At 39.8% G+C, this 23,018-nt stretch overlaps 1 protein-coding gene across 1 annotated transcript in view; it reads left to right on the top strand.

The window, feature by feature from the left end:
- The window catches only part of adamts6 (ADAM metallopeptidase with thrombospondin type 1 motif, 6), a 204,563-nt gene that overhangs the window by 142,162 nt on the left and 39,383 nt on the right, over positions 1-23,018 (top strand). Inside the window, exons 15-17 of the mRNA XM_056466366.1 lie at positions 2,119-2,221; positions 5,237-5,370; positions 14,638-14,761. Of these exons, the coding sequence (XP_056322341.1) occupies positions 2,119-2,221; positions 5,237-5,370; positions 14,638-14,761 (361 nt within the window). The remainder of the gene's footprint in view (positions 1-2,118; positions 2,222-5,236; positions 5,371-14,637; positions 14,762-23,018) is intronic.

The raw sequence follows: 23,018 nt of genomic DNA, 5'->3' as shown, positions 1-23,018 counted from the left end.
AATAATTTGAATAATTCTTGTTAACTTCCGGCTGCAGCCGTATGTGATCTATAGCTGATTAACCATGTGGATGGATGATAACAGCCTTCTGAACCTGAATCAGTAGGCACAGAAGACCCCTACTGGTCTATATCTATCAGCTAATAACCACTGATAACACCCATTCAATCGAGTTGAATCGACTGGAATTTATTAGTTATGAATTTGAGTAAAATGTTAATATTTTATTCTATAAAGGTTTCATTCAAATTATAAATAAAAATATAGTCATATAGTCAAATACTGATTTCTTAACCCTTCTGAAGTTAAACAATTTGAATTCTGTTGTCTAAAAATGTATATTAACATGTCTGAAAATGTGGGACCTTTTTTATTCTATGCAAAAAAATGCTCTCACTGATAATAATTGATTATTATCTATAATCAATTATTTATTCATTCATTTTCTTTTCAGCTTAGTCCCTTTATTAATCTGGGGTCACCACAGCGGAATGAATCGCCAACTCATCCAGCACATGTTTTACGCAGCGGATACCCTTCCAGCCGCAACCCATCCCTGGGAAACATCCACACACAATCACTCACACTCATACACTACGGACAATTTAGCCTTCTCAATTCAGCTGTATGTCTTTGGACTGTGGGGGAAACCGGAGCACCCGGAGGAAGCCCACACGAACGCAGGGAGAACATGCTAACTCCACACAGATACGCCAACTGACCCAGCCGAGGCTCGAACCAGCGACCTTCTTGCTGCGAGGTGACAGCAGTACCTACTGCGCCACTGCGTCACCTATAATCAATCATCAATTGAATAATAACAATAGATGTTATTATAAATATAATATAAAAAAGTAAACACAATGTAATGCATTCTCCCTTAATAAAAGCATTATTATTTTATTTTTAAATTCACTGACCCCCAACCTTTGAACATCAGTTAATATTCATTACACTCCTCTGACTACCAGCCACATTTACTCACAGTTCAAACCATATTCAGGCTCTTGTAAGCTCAGTGAGCATAGTACAGTATAATGCAAGCTGCAAACCTATGGACAAAGATGGCAAATATTGTCCATCAAAACTTAGATGAATGAGATGTTTGAAGGAGTTGAAGGAGTAGTTGAATGAAGTAAAGTTTTAGTGCCTATCTACTGTAAGTCTCTTTAAAGGGTTAGTTCACCTAATAATGAAAATTCAAATTTTAAATACTCCCCTTATGTCATTCTATACCCCAGACACTTTAATTCGTTTTCAGAATAGGGCTAGGCGATATGACAAAAATCTCATATCACGAAGTCATTTTATTTCATGATAACGATGTATATAACATGACATCATACCAATTCTGTACAATTGATCAGTTAGTTATTTGTACAGTTATTTTTTCATTTAAAAAGAGTATTGTCTCAGAAATATTCTCATTCATATGTGGGCAAATGACAAATGTTTGATTACAGTTGTAGAAATATAGAATAAGTATGAATAAAACATAAAACACTTTTCAAAAACTACTCATTACAGCTCCAACATAAAAATAAAAAATATGAAATCATAGACATATTAAATGCATCCAGAGCATATATTTTTACTACATCAGAATACAAGCTAAGATATTTTAGATGAAATCTAAGAGCTCTCTGATCCTCCATTTACAGCAAGGTTTCTGACTTGTTTGAAGTCCAATACTTTTATGTGCACATAAAACAAAAATAACGACTTTATTTAACAGTTTCTTCTCCTCAGTGTCAGTATAGGGCACGCATTCATGAGCATCCTCCATTTGAAACAAAATACAGGCGCACCTGAGGTAATACAGGGAAAATTTATATTAATTAATAATATGGAAAATTTGGGTAAGGTTAAAAAAAACATCCTGTGAGTGACACAGTTGGTTTAGTGTGAACCCAGCATAATCCATTTGGCTATAATGTTTGCTTACTGACCACCTCAAAACAGCCAGTCATAATTTTGTGGTAGTTCATAAATTGAACTTTTTTAATCAGAAGTGATTGTTGTGAATCTGCAATACTGTTGATTTCTTAATATAATGACATTACCATGTGAATGTTTTAGCAAGGCCTCAATTTGATTTGATTTGTTGTCTGATTGCAGGCTTGTCCAGAAGGATCACGTGACTTTAGGGAGAAGCAGTGTGCCGATTTTGACAGCTTGCCTTTCCGTGGGAAGTACTACAACTGGAAGCCGTACACTGGAGGTGGGTTCATGAGCTACAGAGGGAGCCGCTTTCTCCCACAGCCTTCCCAAGGTCTGCTCCACTCACACTGTACATACTGGCTTGCTTTGTGTACTCTGCTAACACCAACACTGGGAAAGTCTCTTTGATGGTCTGAAAATTCCTCAAATTCCATCTTGAACACCATGTATCGCTAGTTTGTGTGCGTGTGTGCGTGTGTGTGTGTGTGTGTGTGTGTTTGACTATGTACATAAACATCTTTTAAAGTGTGACAGTTAAGCCTGTCAGTTTAATAGGGTAGTTCACACAAAAATTATTATTCTGTCATCACGTTGTTCGAAACGTTCATCACTTTTTTCTCAGGAACATGAAAGAGAAAGTCAATGGGGTCTAATTTCATATGGACACAGACAAGAAAACGTGTTTTACATTCCTTAGAAAAATGAAAATAATACAGGTTTGGCATAACGTAATGTAAATAATGACAAAACAGGTGAAACATATTGGAAAAGCTGCAACTTTTTGCTTCGTTTTAGCTGAAACTGTGGTCCTTTGTGATTTATAAATGGGAAGTCAATGGCTGACGACACTTTGAGAGTCAAAATACTGACAAAGCTAAATTAATTTGCATGTCTTCTAACAATACATCGAAGTGAAATGATCAGTTTGTGCAAGAAACTGAACATTATTTACAACATAATTACATTTAATCCACATCCATAGCAAATTGTGCAGAACACCGAAGCTTCCTGTTGCATATTATGTTGTACACTACCTGACAAAAGTCTTGTCATCTATCCAAGTTTTAGGAACAACAAATAATAACTTGAACTCTAGTTAATCATTTGGTATCAGAAGTGGCTTATATGAAAGGCAAAGGCCTCTAGAATATGCTTATTTTACTAAAATAAAATATGATCATGTCTTCATTTTTAATTATTTAATTAGGACAAGTAAGGTCTGACTTTGCTTAGAAAAAAGTCCTATCACTGAACAGAAATAATGTACAGTATATATTATAAAGTCATCGTGCAGTGGAAAAAGAATTAATATTGTGTATGACTCCCATGAGCTTGGATGACTGCATCCATACATCTCTGCAATGACTCAAATAACTTGAAAAATAAAGTCATCTGCAATGGCAAAGAAAGTGTTCTTGTAGGACTCCTAGAGTTCATCAAGATACTTTGGATTCTTCTTTATAGCCTCCTTCTTCATCTTACCCCAGACATGCTCAATAATGTTCATGCCTGGTGAGTGGGCTGGCCAATCCTGGAACAAGTTGACCTTCTTTGCTTTCAGGAACTTTGATGTGGAGGCTGAAGTTTGAGGAGCAGCGCTATCCTGCTGAATATTTTGCCCTCTCCTGTGGTTTGTAATGTAATGGGCAGCACAAATGTCTTGATATCTCTGACAAATGTCTACCTACCTCTTGATACTTCGCCATCCACTAGGCAGATCTCTCTCACGCCCCCATACTGAATGTAACACTAAATTATGATTCTTCCTTCATCAAACTTAACTGATTTCTGTCAGAATCTTGGATCCATGTGGGTTCCAAAAGGTTTTCTGCGGTATTTGTGATGATTGGGATGCAGTTCAACAGATGATTCATCTGAAAAATCTACCTCCTGTCACTTTTCCAAATGATTAACTAGAAGTCAAGTTATTATTTGTTGCACTTACAACTGGGTCATGGTTTCGGGTACGGTTCGGTTCTTTTTGAGTTTGAAGGGCTGTTTAATTCTGAGAATTTGAAAGTCTTTTCTGATTCATTATTCGGAAATCGATGGACTTAATGCAGAGTATTAATTCCTCAAATACTTTTTTTCTTATAGAGACACATTTCTCTGGTTTTAAGTAATAGGTGAACTGACCCATTGTTAAATTGAAAAAGCCTCTTAAAGAATAGTTAGTTCACCTATGACTGTTGTAAACGTGCTCAGGACTGTTTGCTGATGCTGTGGATTAGTTTCAGTTTCTTCACAGACATCAATTCACATCATAAAACCTCAATGTATTGTCAGAAGCCACGAGAATTAATTCAGTTTTTACTCAAGGTACAGGTTGTTGTTGACATGAATTTCCTGAATCATCAACGATCACAGTTTTAGCTAAAAATCTTTCTGTATTTTCACCTACATCTTGGATGACCCATGGGTAAATAACATCATATTTTCATTTTTGTCTCAATTATCCCCTTAAATTTTAATAATGTATCAGCATATAATTCCATTAAATTAATTAAAACCAAAAACAAAACTCTCACCCCCTCCACCACCACCCCAACCATTGACCCCTTGATTCTTTCTCTTCAGTCATTCTCTGACACTCAAACTGCTTTAAAAAAAGTGTAGCCGGAAAGCCCAGGGGAAGGGTGTATTTCTTGTTTACAACAAAATGGCCTGAACCCAATAAACAAAGAAAAAACTGCAAAAGATGGAGAGGCATTTCCAAAACATTCTGACAGGAAGTTCACAGCCGGCTCCATAATCCCCTTATCTCACTGCCCCATAATAAGCATTATCATTACCAATTGTTTGGCTCTTAAAACTCATTTTGGAGGTGAACTTCACTTGTAAAGTTTGTGATAACCTTTGTGGATCTCCATGATTTTGTTGGCAGCTCTGTTAATCTCTCCCCGTGTCGGTGCAGTAATGATGTCAGGCGAAATGTTCAGATTCCACCATGAGTAATGCCTCTCTTGTGCTCGAGTGCTTTGACTGGATTGTTAATATCAACAAAGGCATAAAAGAAAACCTTGGGCCCCGTCTGAGAGGCCCGGCTGCAAGAAAAGCAGTCTGTGAATTACTTATCAATGCAATGCTGCTGAGGCGAGAGATTGACTCCGTTATTCCATATAGATTTTGCGTTTATTGTATGATATAAATCGCGTCTGCCTCTCAGATATTTCTGGGGTGTGAATCGGTTTTCAGAGACCTCAGGACCCATCAATAACCTGATAAAGGGTCCCTCTGGTGTTAAAGAGAGTGAGTGACATCAGCTGTTTGACCATAAACTTGACGTGTTTCTCAGGTGGAGTGAAACCGTGTGCTTTGAACTGTCTGGCTGAAGGCTATAACTTCTACACTGAGCGCTCGCCTGCTGTCATTGATGGCACGCGCTGCCAAGGTGACTCGCTCGACATCTGCATCAACGGAGAGTGCAAGGTGAGTCTACTGCCTAAATCTGACCTGCAGTGATTTTATTTCATACATGAGATGTATCATTTCACTGTATATTGCTTAGGCTGCATGCTCATTTAAATCCATCATGAAAAGCTCAAGTGAGATACAGTAGTTCTAAGACATTGGGTAAAAAATTTACTTTTTTTTCAGAAAACCTATTCATAAAGGTGCTGTTGACTTGAAATTTTCACCTGATCTTGGTAACAACCAAAGTAATCCATACATATAAGAAAACAAAACTAATTTACTCACTTTCCTTCAGCTTAGTCCCTGATTTTTTCACCACAGATGCCCTTTCAGCCTCAAACCGCAACCCATGAATCCTCAATGCTGTGAAATACCCATACACTCGCTCATCCACACACACTTATACACTACGGCCAATTTATCCTATCCAATTTACCGAGACAGCATGTCTCTGAACTGTGTGGGAAACTGGAGAACCCGGAGGAAACCCACGCAAACATGTGGAGAACATGCACACTCTACACAGAAACGTCACCTGGTCCAGCTCTGATTTGAACCAGTGACCTTCTGCTTGTGAAGTGACATTGCTAACCACTGAGCCACTGTGCCCTAGAAATTGTGTTATGTGTAATAAAATGAAATGACACGGTGAAAAAGTATTGAACACATGAAGAAAGGAAGGTGTTAAAAGGCAAGAAAAGCCCAGTCAGCAGCTGAAATTTCTCAGAAAGCAACCATTCCCTGCATCACTGTAAATTAATATTAGCTGCATAACCCATAGATATATGGGACCTGCGCCAATAGCGCCGCTACATTTGTACAGTACTCCCAGGACAAATGTCATTCAACCACACTAGTCAAGACAGTGTACCAATGTGAAGATGCTGGACTTTAGCGCTGTGTACGGCTGTAGTAACGAGCAAACAAAGAAAACAAAGCACAAAGGCAAAACATTTCATAGGTAATATTTCGTTTTTTACGATTTTGTATGTTATGAACTTTTGTGCTAAACAAGTAATGTTACTGATGATAATACAAACAGTTTACTGTATTCACCATAAGGTAAAGTAGCACCAACTTGCACTAAATACCAGGCTTACGCTAGTTTTGTTGAATAAAATAAGCAAACACTGAAAAAGAAATATGACAACAAGACGCTGCGGTGCTAGAAGCTTGTATTAACCTCTGAATGTATAGTTATGCAAACACCTGCAGAGATCTGCTTGAAAGAGTCGTGAATGGCAGATTAAACTGCTGCTGAATGTGTTGAACTGTCATGCCATTAAAAACTCCCCGTGATTAAGATCTGCTTTGTTTAAAGCCTATGATGTTTACTCCAGACAAGAAGCACTGCATTAAATTCTACTGTTCCATGTCATGTCTTGAACATTTATGATACCATAGTAATTTCAATGTATATTCTTGCTCCTCACAGTGCTTGTTTAAACTGCCTTTCATCTAAATGGATTCTTAAATCTATTTAACTGTCTATTTTTTATTAAACTACATTATCGATGCTGTAAAAGGGACATTGAAAACAGTCTCATCAACTTTTCACTGGAGGTTTATCAGTGCCTGAAATGTGGAAGAAATGTAGATGATGTGTCAATGTACTGAAGTCTATGTCCCGAAGCCTGAATAATCTTCTGTTACAAACTCATGTGTTTTTTTTCTTTACAAAAAAGTATACTTTAAGGATGTAATACACTCTCAGAAAAAATGGTACAATGTTGTACCAAAGAACGTACAAACCCTTGTCACTGGGGCAGTACCTTTTTATGGAACAGAGTTGTATCTTAAGACAAAGAAACAAAGTTGTACCATTGCAGTTTGTACCTTTAAGGACATAATTTGTACCATGGGAAACCAAAATCTACCTTTGGTTTTTAAAACCGGCAGATACAATTCTTCATCAAACACACCTTCATCAAATCCATAAAGGTACCACTACAGTGACAAGACACTTTGTACCTTAACAGTGTCAGAACTGCTTACCAAACATTTATTAAAAATGCCTTAAATGTTTAGTTTACAATACCTATAGTATAGTAATTTAAATGTTTGTTTATATATAAACAAACACATATATATACTTTGTTTTACCAGTTGTTTTGTATTATAGAACTTAATAGTTACAGTTATTCTCAGTCGCTTTGGTGCATTTCTCACAACACTATTTACATTTGCACAACAGTTAATTCATTTTTCAAACCAATTAGTACAAACTGCAAAACCTAGTTGATAACCTGCAGAAGCATGTCATTTGCTCAAAATGGATAGCTCATACCTCAAAAGCAAGTATTCATTTTAATGAAAGAGTCAGTGTCATCAATATGAAAAGCCCCTGACACCATTGTTTATGAACAAGATAGTCGAATGGCTTGGTCATGTTTTTATTATGACAGTTTTATTTTTTCCAATGCAAAAAAAGTCAAGTTTTGGTGACACTTCCTGAAAATACTCAAGACCGCACCATATACTATTTGCACAGCCATTTGAAAACTACAGTAAAGTTAGACATTACTGTATTTATTGAGGTATCTGAGTGCAAGACTGAATATGTATCTTTCACATTTTTACTGCATTTGCTCTTTGCAATTCTAATTTATTCACAGCATTGTGCAAAAGAATAAAAACACTCTTATTTAAAACAAACATAACCTTCCTTTGGGTACAGCTGTGCACAACTGTAAACAATATTGCAGTACATATTGGAACTGAACCTACAATATACATAGGTCTGTAAATCATTCATGAAATTTATTAATTTAGAAGACATTTTCAGGGAAAAAATATAATTTTTTTTTTATATATAATTTGCTTGACAGATTTTTGACAACTAGTTCAACATTTTTGTATGTAACGACCCAAGTAATGAAATGAGGACTATTAGCTTTATATGGAATGACTATTCAGCATTCACAAGTGTAGTTAATTTTGACTGACATGACATAAGCAAATGATAATGTTATAAAACAGCAGAGAGTTGTATGAAAGCAATTGATGCGTGTCCAAAAGCATTTGCAATTTGTTGGAAGGAATGAGAAACTGCTACTATGATGTGCACAAATAATTGTTTTGAGAAATGCAGTAACTGTTGTGCAAATGAATATGTATTGTATATATATAGTGTTGTGAGAAATGCACCAAAGCGACTGAGAAAAACTGCAATGTTTATAAGTTTCTTCAAACATACTTTTAAACGTTGATCCTTGTTTTAATATGGAAATTATTCATAAAATCACTTTGCCTTTTCAGTAATATTTATTTTCATAGGTATTGTAATAAGGAGTTTGTACACTTTTGTACCTTTTTATGAGAACAATTGTGTACCTTCCTTTCACTTGTACCATAAAAGGTAAAAATTTTACAAAGGTACAAAACTGGTCCTTACGTAACATTATTTGTACCACCGTGTACCTTTTTTTCTGAGAGTGTAAAAGTAGGCGGGACGCTTGCTGCATAATGTAAGCAGCAACAAGTTAAACAGCAATGGCGGATCACGGAGCTGTGTTTGTGCTGAAAGCGCTTCTAAGTTTATTTGCACTATTGCAACAAAACAAGGTAATACTATGTCAACTAAACGACATATTTCTAGATATTCACCATCGATTTCTTATGTTTATGTCTGTTCTCAGCACGCTAAAGGACTTCTTGCACATGCTTACTGCATTCTTCTTTGACTTTAGTCCCGTGGCTCAATTAGTGTTTTACTCTGCAACATGCTGCGTCCCAATTACCATACTTATACTACGTCCTAAAAGTATGTAGTTTTTTGTGGGAGGGGAGAACAAGTACATACGTTTGAGCATGTAACAGAAGAGTTTGCAAACATTATGACACACAACTTCCTTATTAAAGGACCATTATTGTAAAGTGAAGTGACGCTGACGAGGGAGTTTAGGATCCAAACGCAGGGTTTATTAGCAGGATGGTCAGGCAAGCAACAGTCAACAAAGGAGCAAACAGATGTATATCCAGAGTCGTGGTCAGTAAATAAATAAAGGAATAATCAAACAAAACACGAGTCAACGCACAGCAATACAAGGAAATCCGCGTCGTAATGTTCATTATACAATTTAACAAGACCCAGCAATAATGTGTGTGTTTGTGCTGTTTTTATAGTCCATATAATCAAATCATGAGCGGTTTCAGCTGAGACTGTGTGTGTGTGTGTGTGTACGTGTGTGTGTATGTGTGTGCAGTCACCGGAACTAAACGGTGCATGACTGGATTTTGTAGTCCTTGAAATGGCGACCCCCAAAATAGCAATGCCAGTGACTCGTGACCCCCAATATGCTCTGAGATGGTTATACATATACAAACCTTGCATGCAACGGCACACAAACACAACAATAGGCCCAAGTCTATTTTTTATTTAATTTTGGAGAACGCCACTCAGAGATAATCATCCGTGTTCAGTTGTGGCCTGTATTTATTTTAATGTACGTGAGTGCATAAAAGTTTAACTTGGTGCCATAAAATCACTCTGCTGCATCTGTCTATAATATAACATTAATCACCCCAGGAGTCACAACACATGCATGTTGCTTTTTTAAATGTAACTATTAACTTCTATTTTAATCTTCTATGGATACAGGATAAAGTATGCTAATTCTAATACTTAAAAAAAATACATTTGTTTTTTTGAAAGCACCAAGCGACCCTTCCTTATTATCCCGCGACCCCCTGAGGGGTCTTGACCCTCACTTTGGAACCACTGGCCTAGAAGAGCATACTTTGATTTGGGACATATTAAATCTGTTTTCGAATACTATTTAGGATGGATAGTATGCAAATTGGCACACAGGTTTTGGCTTAAAGTTATGCTTTATACCAGTGGTGCTCAACCCTGTTCCTGAAGATCGACCTTCCTGCAAAGTTCAGCTCCAACCCTGATCAAACACACCTGAACCAATTAATTAGGACCTGAACAGCACTTGATAATTACAGGCAGGTGTGTTTGATTAGGGTAGCAACTGAAATCTGCAGGAAGGTCGATCTCCAGGAACCGGGTTGGTCACCCCTGCTTTATACCGAAACCAAATTACTTGGCTTTTCAGTTTCTTGGACGCATCTTGAAAGGATATATTTATGGATGCGACACATTTAGAATGTACTCAAGAAAAAAAAACACGATACTTGCTGTGTGTACGTAGCCTAAAATGCAAAATCTAAACTAAAATGTTTATCAGTCACTAACAGTCACCAACAGACAGTCTACAGATTGTGCCAACCACTTACACAGAACAATGAATCCTAAATTAAGACTCGGAGCCTCTTATCAGGACAGGACAGTTTTGAATCTAATTGTGTTTTCTCAAGTTGGTTAGAAAGGCATATAAAGGCGGCTGGAGAATGATATTATTTCATTTACAATATCATTTGTATAACAAAGCAGCTTGACGTAATAGCACAACACTATTTATTTTAGGGTTAAAATGGATTTCGAACTCCATTTAGAAAAGGTTTTGTCTTCAGTTTGGTATTTGTCAGGCTTACACATTGTTGTCTGCATCCTTGATTTATATGGTTTAAGATACTATTTTAATTGATCCCAAAGGCTTCCTCTTTGATCTGATCTGGAGCGATGAAATGCTCACAATGTTCTTTTAAACTCTGAGGAATCGATCTGTGCTGCGTCCAGCAACATCTCATTGGCTTTTGGAGGAGACCCTTGTAGTTTAATAATGATGGGAGCACAGAGACTTTATACAAAACCAAATACAAATCTTCAATCTTTAGTGTAGTTCATTGAATGTAATGGGTTGCTACCCAAAATTAGGTTACCTGCCATTCTGATGGGATAAATGCAATATATTAATTATGTTAAATTTAAATAAAAATATCAACAAAAAACGTAGTGCATAATTGTGTGCACATTGAAAATAAAACTGTAGGATTTACTTTAATCTACGTTTTATTCAGAAATTGCTAACAAAAGTTAAGATAACATTGAAAAATTGTTTAGTTAATTGCTTAAGTTGAATCAAATTAACTTCACAAGTAGTTTTACCTCACAGTACATTGCATTAAACTGACTTAAAACATTGTTGCAACGGATAAGGAAAATTCTATGAAACATTGATAAACACTTTTAAAAAGTTATAGTAACAAAAAACATGTTGGATGATTTATTGGTTATATACTTTTGACGTAGAGAATGTAAGAAAAACTGAAAGTGGCCTATTTTAGAATCATACTATTGTACTTTTTTACATCAAATTTGGTTTGTCCAGTCACACTTTTATTGCATTTTGGCTTAAAATGATCTTGTAATTTGGCAGAAACCAGTCCTAGATAAATGCCCACACTTACTGTTTGTGTGGCCTGGCCTAATGAGCAAAACCAAGCAAGATGAAATAGAAAATGTACTACTACTGCAAAAAAGCATGTTGCTAGCATTTCTTACCATTTTGCCAGCATGATTAAACACATTTGACACTATATGGAAATACATAGTTTGAGCCAATTACTATTTGTTTTGTGTGTGGTAAAAAACAAAAAGTTACTCCCCATAGTTTTTAAATTGAATCAAATAAACTTTACAAGTATTTTAAACATATATTATATTAAACTGACTTAAAGCGTCAAGTTGAATCTAAAAAATAATATGTTGAAACTTGGATAACTTAATTAAATTAGTTAAATTTGCTTAATGGCGACGCGGTGGTGCAGTGGGTTGCTGGTTCGATTCTTGGCTGGGTCAGTTGGCATTTCTGTGTTGAATTTGTATGTTCTCCCAGCATTCGCGTGGGTTTCCTCCAGGTGCTCCGGTTTCCCCCACAAGTGCAAAGACATTTGGTATAGAGGAATTACCAACCTATGTCACACATGACGTCACACGGGTTCCTGGTTGCAAAAAGTGACCGGTTGCAGTAGCAAACATGTCGTGTTGTGCAGTAGGATGCCAAATTCGAAAGTCAATAGAAAACTTAACTTTTACCATACACCACACTGCTTTTAATGCCAACCGCAGATGTCTTTAGCTAAAAGGGAGCTGAATGAAGTGAGGATCTAATTAAAAATGCTCGACTCTGTAGTTTTCATTTCATATCAGGTGAGTTCAGGCTATGCTGAATCATACACATTACTCGTTTTTGATTGCAATGATTTCAGCAAAAAGAGTTAAATATGGTAAATTAAACGTGAACACTGAATGCTAAGAATAAAATGTAAAAGTGTAAGTTATATATCCTGCCTTACAGGTGCAGTTCGCTGTCAGAATGCAGTTGTTTTGCTTGTTGATTATTACCCAGGTCTTGTATATCTCCGTCTGTTTTCCTTGTCTTTGGCTAAGCAGAATCTCGGTTTTTAGAACTACAAAGTTTTGAATCTGGTAACCATGGAACATTATTTCCTGCACATGAACACACAGAACAAAATAGTTGTCATCCAAAGACTTGGAGGACTTTAACTTCTCTCCTGTAAAAACACTTCGAGTTTTAAAGAGATAGTTGTATATTTCAGGCTGGATACTTGGCCATTTCGTCTTTTCCAATATCCATTGGGAGGGTGCTATCGCAAATGGACTTGTCAGATGAATACCGCTCACTTTAATGTTAATTTTGCAGAATAACTGTGCTTATCACTGGGTGACAAGCTGTTATAATACGCTGAAAGCATTATGTAAATAATATATATAATATGTAATCAATATAACTTCTCTCTAATACAACAACAAACGCTATACCGCATCAGATGTCATTCCCTCGCTGTAAATGCTAGGGCTTTCTGCAACCTCGCTGTGCACGCATCCTGAATGTTTACACACATGGTAATTTGTCTATAGGTGAATTGGGTAAGCTAAATTGTCCTTAGTGTATGCGTGTGAATGAGAGTGTATGGGTGTTTCCCAGTGATGGGTTGCAGCTGGAAGGGTATCTGCTGTGTAAAACAAATGCTAGATAAGTTGGCGGTTCATTCCGCTGTGGTGACCTCAGGTTAATAAAGGGACTCCACTGGAAAAAGATGGCTTACAATCTCCGTGTTTGAGGAAAGTCCAAAGGGGGAGGAGTTCAAGTTACTTGGGCTTTTTGTTGAGGAAAGGATGGAACGTCAGATTGACAGGTGGATCAGTGCAATGGCAGCAGTAATACAGTCGATGTACTGATCCGTTGTGGTAAAGAAGAAGCTGAGCCGAAAAGCAAAGCTCTTGATTTACCGGTCAATCTACGTCCCTACTCTCACCTACAGTCATGAGCTTTGGGTCATGACCGAAAGAACAAGATTTTGGATACAAGTGGCCGAAATGAGTTTCCTTCTCAGGGTGGCAGGTCATACCCTTATAAATAGGATGAGGAGCTCTGTCACCTGGAGGGATCTCGAAGTAGAGCTGCTGCTTCTCCACTTCGAGAGAAGTCAGCTGAGGTGGCTTGGGCATCTGTTTCGGATGCCTCCTGGACGCCTACATATGGAGGTGTTCCAGGCATGTTCCACTGGGAGGAGGCCTCAGGGAAGACCCAGGACATGCTGGAGGGACTGTGTCTCTCGGCTAGCCTGGAAATGCCTCAGGATCCCCCAGAGCAGCTGGAGGAAGTGTCTGGGGAGAGGGAAGTCTGGAGTTCTCACCTGAGAGTGCTGCCCCCATGACCCGGCTCTGGATAAGCAGAAGAAAATGAAGTGAAATGAAAATGAATATTAAAGTAACATAAAAACATGCAGATGTTTTACTGTGTAGAAGTACAGATGGTAGAAAACTAAAAATGTAATCAAAGGTTGTTTGTTTATATCAACTTTATGGTATTTGGCCTCAAATTCACTCATAATTTGGTAAGGCAGTCAGGTTAGACAAATGCCCACATGGACAGATTGCGTGACGTGCCCTTGCGACCAAAACCAAGCAAGATGAAAGACAATTTGACACAACACGGATAAACATAGTTTGTTCGGACCACAATGTGCTTTGTGTGGTGAATAATTGACTGCCGACTAAAACCAACAAAATCCAGGAACAAAACACTAGAACTAAACTGAAATGCTATAAATACACTGTAGCTCATGCCTCTGCAATTGTTTACGCACGTACAGAAATGTCAGTTTTCATAATCAGCCTGTTATATCAACAGATTTCAACATTTGATTTAAAGTACGTTTTTATTTAATTTCGCACAGTGCTGTAAATAATCCCGGTACTCTGTTAAAATCACGGTCCTGAAGCGAAACCAGAGCCGTTTGTCTTTTCGTGTCAAATTGAGACCGAATGCAGCTGTGTGAATGGCATGTTTGTCTGTGAATCAGATCTGAGGACGTGTTTTTTTTTCTCTCTCTGTGTTTCTCCAGCATGTTGGCTGTGATAATATATTGGGCTCAGATGCCAAGGAGGACAGATGCCGTGTGTGTGGAGGAGACGGCAGCACGTGTGAGCTCACCGAAGGCCTGTTCAACGACTCACTGCCCAGAGGAGGTCAGGAGGACACTCATACACCCCTCATAAATAACAGCTTACATTTCACCATATTCTATGAGTTATCCATTGTCTGAAAAATATGCTGGATGTAACCTACATATCCGTAAATTAGCAATTTTCCATATTTAGTGATTAATGTTTTTATATTTTATGCTTTTGAATTGCATTATGGAACTTTGATCTTTCTTCCAGCAGCTTTTAACATTGAAAAGTTTGAAAAGGGGACTTTTATTAACATTTTTAATAGTTTAAAGTGATATGTTGTCTGGGTTGGTGTTAAAACCTTGTTATAAACTGCCAGTTTCTGTTATTTTACATACTTATTACTCTATATGTTATTTCTTTCATATTGTATTATTTCAAACCCCTACAGGGTGTCCGCAGGGTCTTCAAAAAAGTATTAAAAGTTGTTAGATCAATTATGAGAAAATTAAGGTCTTTAAAAGTTATTTAAAAGTCTTAATTGCGTTTTACGAGGTATTAAATCAGTTTAAGCGTTGTCCAAAGTGTTTGACTCCAAAAAAGCAAATATGTTTTTATTTTCCTCCTAATATTAACAATGGCGTGCTCAATCCACGCGATTGGTTTGGGTCAGGGCACGTCTGGCCAAGCAAAGATCAAGTTTCTATAGTGCCATTCACAACCGTAAATAAATGGAAAACACAGATTTTTTTTACAGTGTAGTGGCTTGTGTAAAGTTGGAAGGTTTGATTCCAGACGATATTGAAGTATGAAGAGAATTATATGGCAGGAGTTCCCAATTTCTTTTAGATAAATTTTTTTATCGTCACTTGAATTTCTGAAGTACAGCAACATTTAAAAAATAATTAATTAATTACTTATTTAGAATGCATTGAATCAGCTCAATTCTTGAGGTTTTTTTTTTGACAACGTACTTGTTTTATTATCAAACAAGTTATATTTGTAAAAAACAATCCAGTTAACTTAATTGATTTGTGTTGTTGGGACAACATGAAGGAATTGTGTGAAGCCCAGCATTTATTGCAGTGAATAATGAAACTTAATTACTGTAAAACTTCCTCTTATAATATTTGTTTTATTTACTTAAAAAATTTGTTTCTTTATTTATGCCCCTTAGGATAATTATATAAAATGGCAGAATGGACCTCATTACAGTCAAGGAGAAAACAACATTTTTGTTACCAATTTAGTTGGTAAATTACCACAGTATATTTCTGGTTTGCTGGACTACTGTTCAAATACTTATAATACCAGATCAGCAGATATACTCTTACTTAATAGTTAGGTCGATCTGCATTCTCTTGAGTATGCTGCATACAGTATGTATAGAATGAGCTTAAAGATACACTACAAAGGAAATCTGTACCATCTATCGCTATGCTTAAAAATATTTAAAAGACTGTCAATTTAAAACAGTGCACATGTTTTTAACTATTGATTATATAATCTATACTATTTTTGTGTGTGTCTATGTGTTGTGATATGTATTTTTTGTAACTCTGTCCAATGCTGCCTGCCTTGACCAGGACTCCCTAGAGATATTGTATCTCAATGGGACATTCCTGGTTAAATAATTAAATAAAATAAATAAAATGTTGGTTAATGGTCACGTAACATGCAAGTAAATGGATAAATGTTTTAGTGTTTTATTTTGACTTTGAAAGTAAACTCAAATCTATTTTAGCTGTGTGCCTCAGTTGACATTTGCATTTAAACATTCAATTAAATCAAACAAAAAATATGATTAATGTTTTAAGCAAAAAAAGACATGTTTAAAAACGGTTATTTCAAACTAAAATAATAATTTTCATAACACTTTATATAAATTTTTTATTAGTAGTTATATAGTATGTTCTTGTTCTGCATCCCTAATCCTACCCAAAACCTAAACCCAACTTCTACTTACTTACTATTAATAAACAGTGAATTAGTACTTTATTAGGGTAGTAGTGTTAGTTAATGGCTAAAGTGTTACCATAATTTTAATTTAACAAATCAGTTATGTAATTAGCAATGTAAAGGAACGCTGGACAATGGAGGTGTGGATCCAAATGCAGGTATATTAACAAGAATGGTCAGGCAAGCAACGATTAACACAGGGGCAAACAGATACATGCAGAGCAATCCAAAGTCGTGGTCAGTAAACAGGCAGATGGTCAAAAGGCAGGCAGCAGACAGGAAAAAACTAAAAACACAGCAAGGCAAGGAAAACACGTCGTAATGTTCACAATACAGCTAAACAAGACTCAGCACTGATGCGTGTGCTATATAAATAGTCCTTGTAATCAGTCCATAACGATCCTCTGGCTGTGTATGTGTGTAATCAATGGGAACTGGAACAGGTGCATGTGAGCGGTGGATGACTGGATATGTAGTCCAAATAACAGCGAATTTGTTGTTCTATAGCGTCTATTAGCGTGTTTACCAGCAATCGACAAAGATTAGATCGCTGGTGATTGTGACAGTTAGCATATAAAATATAATTAACATAAAATTTAACAATATAATTTAACAAAATTATAATTTCATTATTTAGCTGTTTTATGCTATTTTGATCATATTTTATGTAACACTACAGGCTTACAATAACAATATATTTATCATTTTCAATATAAATCCTTGAACTTTAAACCTTTCAAAATATTAAGCTCCTAAAAGTGCTCCTAAATGTTATGAAGCGGACAGGAGACAGAGGTAAGGAAACGTTAGGGTGTTTATTGAATGACAACAAGGAGCACATGAAGGATAGCCAGGAGGATCAGGAATGATGTTGGGGTCTTTTCCTCCGTGGCTGGGTAACAGGAATACACGAGGATGGACAGCACACACCAGATACAGCTGACAGAGGATGACACAGACTTGGAAGGACTGGAAGACAGGACGATTCGGGAGGACCAGGAAGACTAGGAGGAATACAAAGAGAACAGGTAAGTAAATCGTTTGTTTAGCTGAGGATGACTACGCTGAGTGGTCGCTCAGTTGTCCGCTTTCGTCGAGACGAGCCCGGACAATGAGCGACTGGAGTGCTGTGCTTTTATCTGGTGCTCGTGAATGTGATGCAGCTGTGTGCTCATTAGAAGTCAGGTGATGGTGATCTTCGTGAGTGGGGGTCGTGAGAGCCTGACCAATCCATGACAGTACCCCCCTCCCCAGGGCCCGCTCCTGAGGGCCGACACCTCCGACGCCGTGGTGGTCTCCCTCTGCCTCTAGGCGCTGGGAACTCAGGGTGGCTCTCATGAAACTCCACCATGAGACTAGGATCGAGAATATCAGCTCTGGGAACCCATGTCCTTTCTTCGGGGCCGTACCCTTCCCAGTCCACCAGGTACTCCAACTGGCCACCACGACGTCGGGAACGCAAGATCTCCTTCACTGCGTAGACGGCTCCTTCTTCTAGGAGCAGTGGAGGAGGGGGTTCCTCTTCGTGGTCAGGCTCTGTGGAGGGAAGAACAGGATCGTGATAGGGTTTCAGGAGTGATACGTGGAATGTAGGGTGAATACGGTAGTGAGAGGGTAATTGTAGTTTGTAGGTGACGGGGTTAACCTGTTCCACGATGGTGAAGGGACCAACAAATCGGGGACTTAACTTGCGAGAGGGCAGTCGCATGCGTATGTCCCGGGTGGATAGCCACACCTTTTGTCCGGGTGTGTATCTGGGTTCTTCAGACCTTCTTCTATCGGCGGTTACCTTGCTTCGACGGACTGCCCTCTGCAGATGTTGATGAGCCTCGTCCCAGACTCTCTCGCTCTCCCGGAACCAGTGATCCACTGCGGGGACATCAGATGGTTCGCCATCCCAGGGAAAGAGCGGTGGTTGGAAGCCCAGGACGCACTGGAATGGCGTGAGTCCGGTGGAGGGTTGCCGCAGTGAATTTTGGGCATATTCTGCCCAGCCCAAATACTGGCTCCAGGAGCTCTGGTGACCACTGCAGAAGGTCCTCAGGAACCGTCCCACCTCCTGAATCTTCCTCTCTGTCTGCCCGTTGGTTTGGGGATGATATCCAGAAGAGAGGCTGACGGCCACACCTAGGAGCTTGAAGAAGGCTTTCCATAGACGTGAGATGAACTGTGGACCTCTGTCCGACACAATATCTTCTGGAATACCAAATGACCTGAAGACTTGATTAAAGATATTGTCGGCTGTTTCAAAGGCTGTGGGAAGACCTTTCAGAGGGATTAGTTTGACAAACTTTGAGAATCTATCTACTATGACTAGAATACAGGTATTACCTTCTGACGAAGGGAGATCAGTGATAAAGTCCACTCCTAGGTGTGACCAGGGACGGTTCGGAATCGGCAAGGGATGGAGCTTTCCAGCGGGTAGATGACGTGGGCTCTTGGATTGGGCACAGTCCTTACAGCCCTGAACATATTGCCTCACATCCCTTGCCATGTTTGGCCACCAGAATCGTTGGGATACTAGCGAGAGAGTATTGTTGATCCCTGGATGTCCAGTGCCTAGCGAGGTATGTAAGGAGTGGATCAGATCTACCCGGTGTTCAGGTGGTATGAACTGCCGATGAGGAGGGCATCCCGGCGGAGCAGGGGCTTCCGGAGTGGCAACGACTGGAGGAGCGTTCCAGGTGATCGGACAAATGGAGATGTGTTCGGGAAGAATCTTCGTTGGGAGTTCTTCATGATCGTGATGCTCGTGTAAACGAGAGAGAGCGTCTGCTCTTAGATTCTTGGGTCCTGGACGATAGGAAATGGAGAAATCAAAACGTGAGAAGAAAAGTGACCATCTGGCTTGACGTGGACATAGTCTCTTGGCCTCTTTGATATATTGGAGGTTTTTGTGATCTGTGATCACCTGGAACGGATGTTTGGCTCCCTCCAACCAGTGACGCCACTCCTCCAAGGCTAGCTTGATTGCTAGCAGCTCCCTGTCTCCTATGCTGTAATTCTGCTCCGCCGGGCTCAACTTCCGAGAGAAATAGGCACAGGGATGCAGTCGGGGCGGTGTATCATGATGTTGAGATAATACTGCCCCGACGCCGGTGGTGGATGCGTCCACTTCCACCACGAAAGGAAGATTTGGGTCAGGATGAGTCAGGAGTGGGGCCCTTGTGAACTCCTTCTTAAGAAGGCGGAAGGCTGCGGCTGCTTCTTTGGTCCACTCCAGTCCTTTGGGTTTACCCTTGAGGAGATTAGTGAGAGGTGATGTAATCCTGCTGTAGTCCTTGATAAACCGTCTATAAAAGTTAGCAAACCCAAGAAACCTCTGGAGCTCCTTAATGGAAGTGGGTTCTGACCAGGATAGAACAGCCTCAATTTTCTTCCCATCCATACGTATACCGGTTTGATCAATGATGTATCCCAAGAAATGAATCGACTTCTGGTGGAATGAGCATTTCTCCGCTTTGAGGTAGAGGTGATGTTCTCTCAATGTGTGTAGGACCTCCGCAACGTGTTGGCGATGTTCGGCCTCACTCCGGGAGTAAATGAGGATGTCATCTATGTACACTATTACAAAGTGGTGAAGAAACTCCCGGAGGACTTCATGAATGAAGTTTTGGAATACGGAGGGGGCGTTGACCAGACCGTAAGGCATGACCTCATATTCATAGTGGCCAGTAGGGGTCACGAATGCTGTCTTCCATTGGTCCCCCTCACGTATTCTTATCAGATTATACGCGCTGCGGAGGTCCAATTTAGTGAAGACTTTAGCTTCTCGGAGCTGTTCCAAAGCGGCTGGTACCAGAGGAAGGGGATATCGGTATTTTACTGTACCGTTATTTAGGACCCTGTAGTCGATGCATGGACGCAGCCCTCCGTCCTTCTTGGCCACAAAGAAGAAGCTTGAGGCGGCTGGTGATTTTGAGTGACGTATGTACCCCTGACTCAGAGCCTCCCTTATGTAATCTTCCATTGCCTGATTCTCTGGAAGCGAGAGCGGGTAGATCCTACCTCTTGGCAACTGGGCATCTGGAACTAGGTCGATCGCGCAGTCCCATGGCCGATGCGGCGGTAGCTGGGAAGCTCTCTTGGGGCAGAAGACATCATGAAAGGAGCTGTACTCCTTAGGAATGTGGATAGACTGCTTCTCAGGAGGGCTCTCGACCGATGTTGCAAACAAAGAAATGGGGTTCCGACCTTGAAGAGGGAGATTTGGAAAACAGGTAGGTGTACATCCAGATCCCCATTTCTTTATCTCTCCTGTGCCCCAAGAGATGATGGGATCGTGCTTCACCAGCCACGGGCGCCCTAGAATGATGTCCATATTTGCACCCTCCAGAACCAGAAATTGAATCCTCTCTTGATGTAACAGCCCCACTTGAAGAAGGATGTCTTCGCATTGTCGATGGATACGGGTCGAAGATCGAGTGCACTGGGTTATCGGTTGTATCTGGTATATATGCGAGGACGCCTCAGTACGGAGGTGGAGTTGACGACAGAGGGATTGGGAGATGAAGTTCCCTGCTGACCCGGAGTCGATGAGGGCTGTGACAAGGAGAGAAATAGAGGCAGTAGTTATTTGTACGGTGGTAGTAAGTGGTTTACATTGTTCAATATTCGTACTGAATACACTCACTGAAGTCCGAATGGGACGAAGGGGACACTCCATACGGGTGTGTCCACTGACACCGCAGTATAGACACAGACCCCGGGTCAGCCTCCTCTGTCGTTCCGCTGATGTCAGTCTTCCAGACTCTATTATCATGGGTTCTGGTTCTGGAGAGGCTGTTGACTCAGGCGATTGGAGGAGTGCAGACGAGGGGGTGATGGTGTCCTGTTGATAGGAACGGAGACGATCGGAACATCGGAGAGAATGTTGGATGAATCTCTCCAGACCCATTGTATCATCTAATGTGGCCAGCTGGATTCGGAGAGTGGGTTCCAAGCCGAGCCGGTACGTGGTCAACAACGATCTCTCATTCCATCCACTTGCAGCTGCTAGAGTGCGAAACCGGAGAGCATATTCCTGTGTAGATAGAGTACCTTGCTTTAGATGATACAGCTGCTCTCCAGCGGCTACTTCCCCATCAGAACGTCCAAACACCTCTTTGAAATACTCCGTGAAGGTAGTGATGGAATTCATGACCGGCCCGGCTTGGTTCCAGATCGTCTCAGCCCATTTAAGTGCAGGTCCAGAGAGTAGTGATACGATGTAGGCGATCTTTGACTTATCTGTGGGATATAGAGAAGGTTGCATTTCGAATATGAGGGAACATTGTAACAGAAAACCATTGCACTCCCCCGCTCCGCCTGAGTAGGGCGCTGGTCGGGCCATGGGACTGGAAGGAAGGGCCGAAGAAGAAACTGTGGAGGCGGAAGTGCTCGGTGCTGGTGGTGCGTTGGAAAGTGGAGCTGGTGGCTGTAGAATCCGCTTCAACTGGTCCACCAGCTCTTGAAAGTGATCGAGGGTGCTCATGTTGTCGTCGTTATGGGTCCGGGCTTCTGTTATGAAGCGGACAGGAGACAGAGGTAAGGAAACGTTAGGGTGTTTATTGAATGACAACAAGGAGCACATGAAGGATAGCCAGGAGGATCAGGAATGATGTTGGGGTCTTTTCCTCCGTGGCTGGGTAACAGGAATACACGAGGATGGACAGCACACACCAGATACAGCTGACAGAGGATGACACAGACTTGGAAGGACTGGAAGACAGGACGATTCGGGAGGACCAGGAAGACTAGGAGGAATACAAAGAGAACAGGTAAGTAAATCGTTTGTTTAGCTGAGGATGACTACGCTGAGTGGTCGCTCAGTTGTCCGCTTTCGTCGAGACGAGCCCGGACAATGAGCGACTGGAGTGCTGTGCTTTTATCTGGTGCTCGTGAATGTGATGCAGCTGTGTGCTCATTAGAAGTCAGGTGATGGTGATCTTCGTGAGTGGGGGTCGTGAGAGCCTGACCAATCCATGACACTAAAATGTTGTAACTTTTTGTTAAAAACACATTATCCTACCAAAATTCATGCTAAGTCATGTTATTGACAACAAATACAGTGCATTTTTGGAGCATTTAGTGTGAAACTTTTTCGAATACAGAATAATCTCCCCTATGCATTCAGAATTACAACTATTGATTTAATAATTTTACTAAGCTACATTACAATTAGTATGAAGGTGCATTTATTTATTTAACCTTGACGTTAATATAATAAATGATTTTCAATGGTTAGCTCACAAACTCCCCACAAACTACAACTTGCGATCCACTATTTAGAAAACCCTATGGGAACTGTCCCTGCACTCAGTGTGTATGTTCTTTTGGATATGAAGAGCAAAAACCTCTAAATGCCATCTGAAATTTTCCCCTAAAATGAGCA

This window comes from Danio aesculapii, chromosome 10, assembly GCF_903798145.1.
Source record: "Danio aesculapii chromosome 10, fDanAes4.1, whole genome shotgun sequence".
NCBI classification, from domain to species: domain Eukaryota; kingdom Metazoa; phylum Chordata; class Actinopteri; order Cypriniformes; family Danionidae; genus Danio; species Danio aesculapii.
The sequence above is the reverse complement of the archived record's forward strand: the minus strand, read 5'-3'. Positions and strand labels throughout refer to the sequence as shown.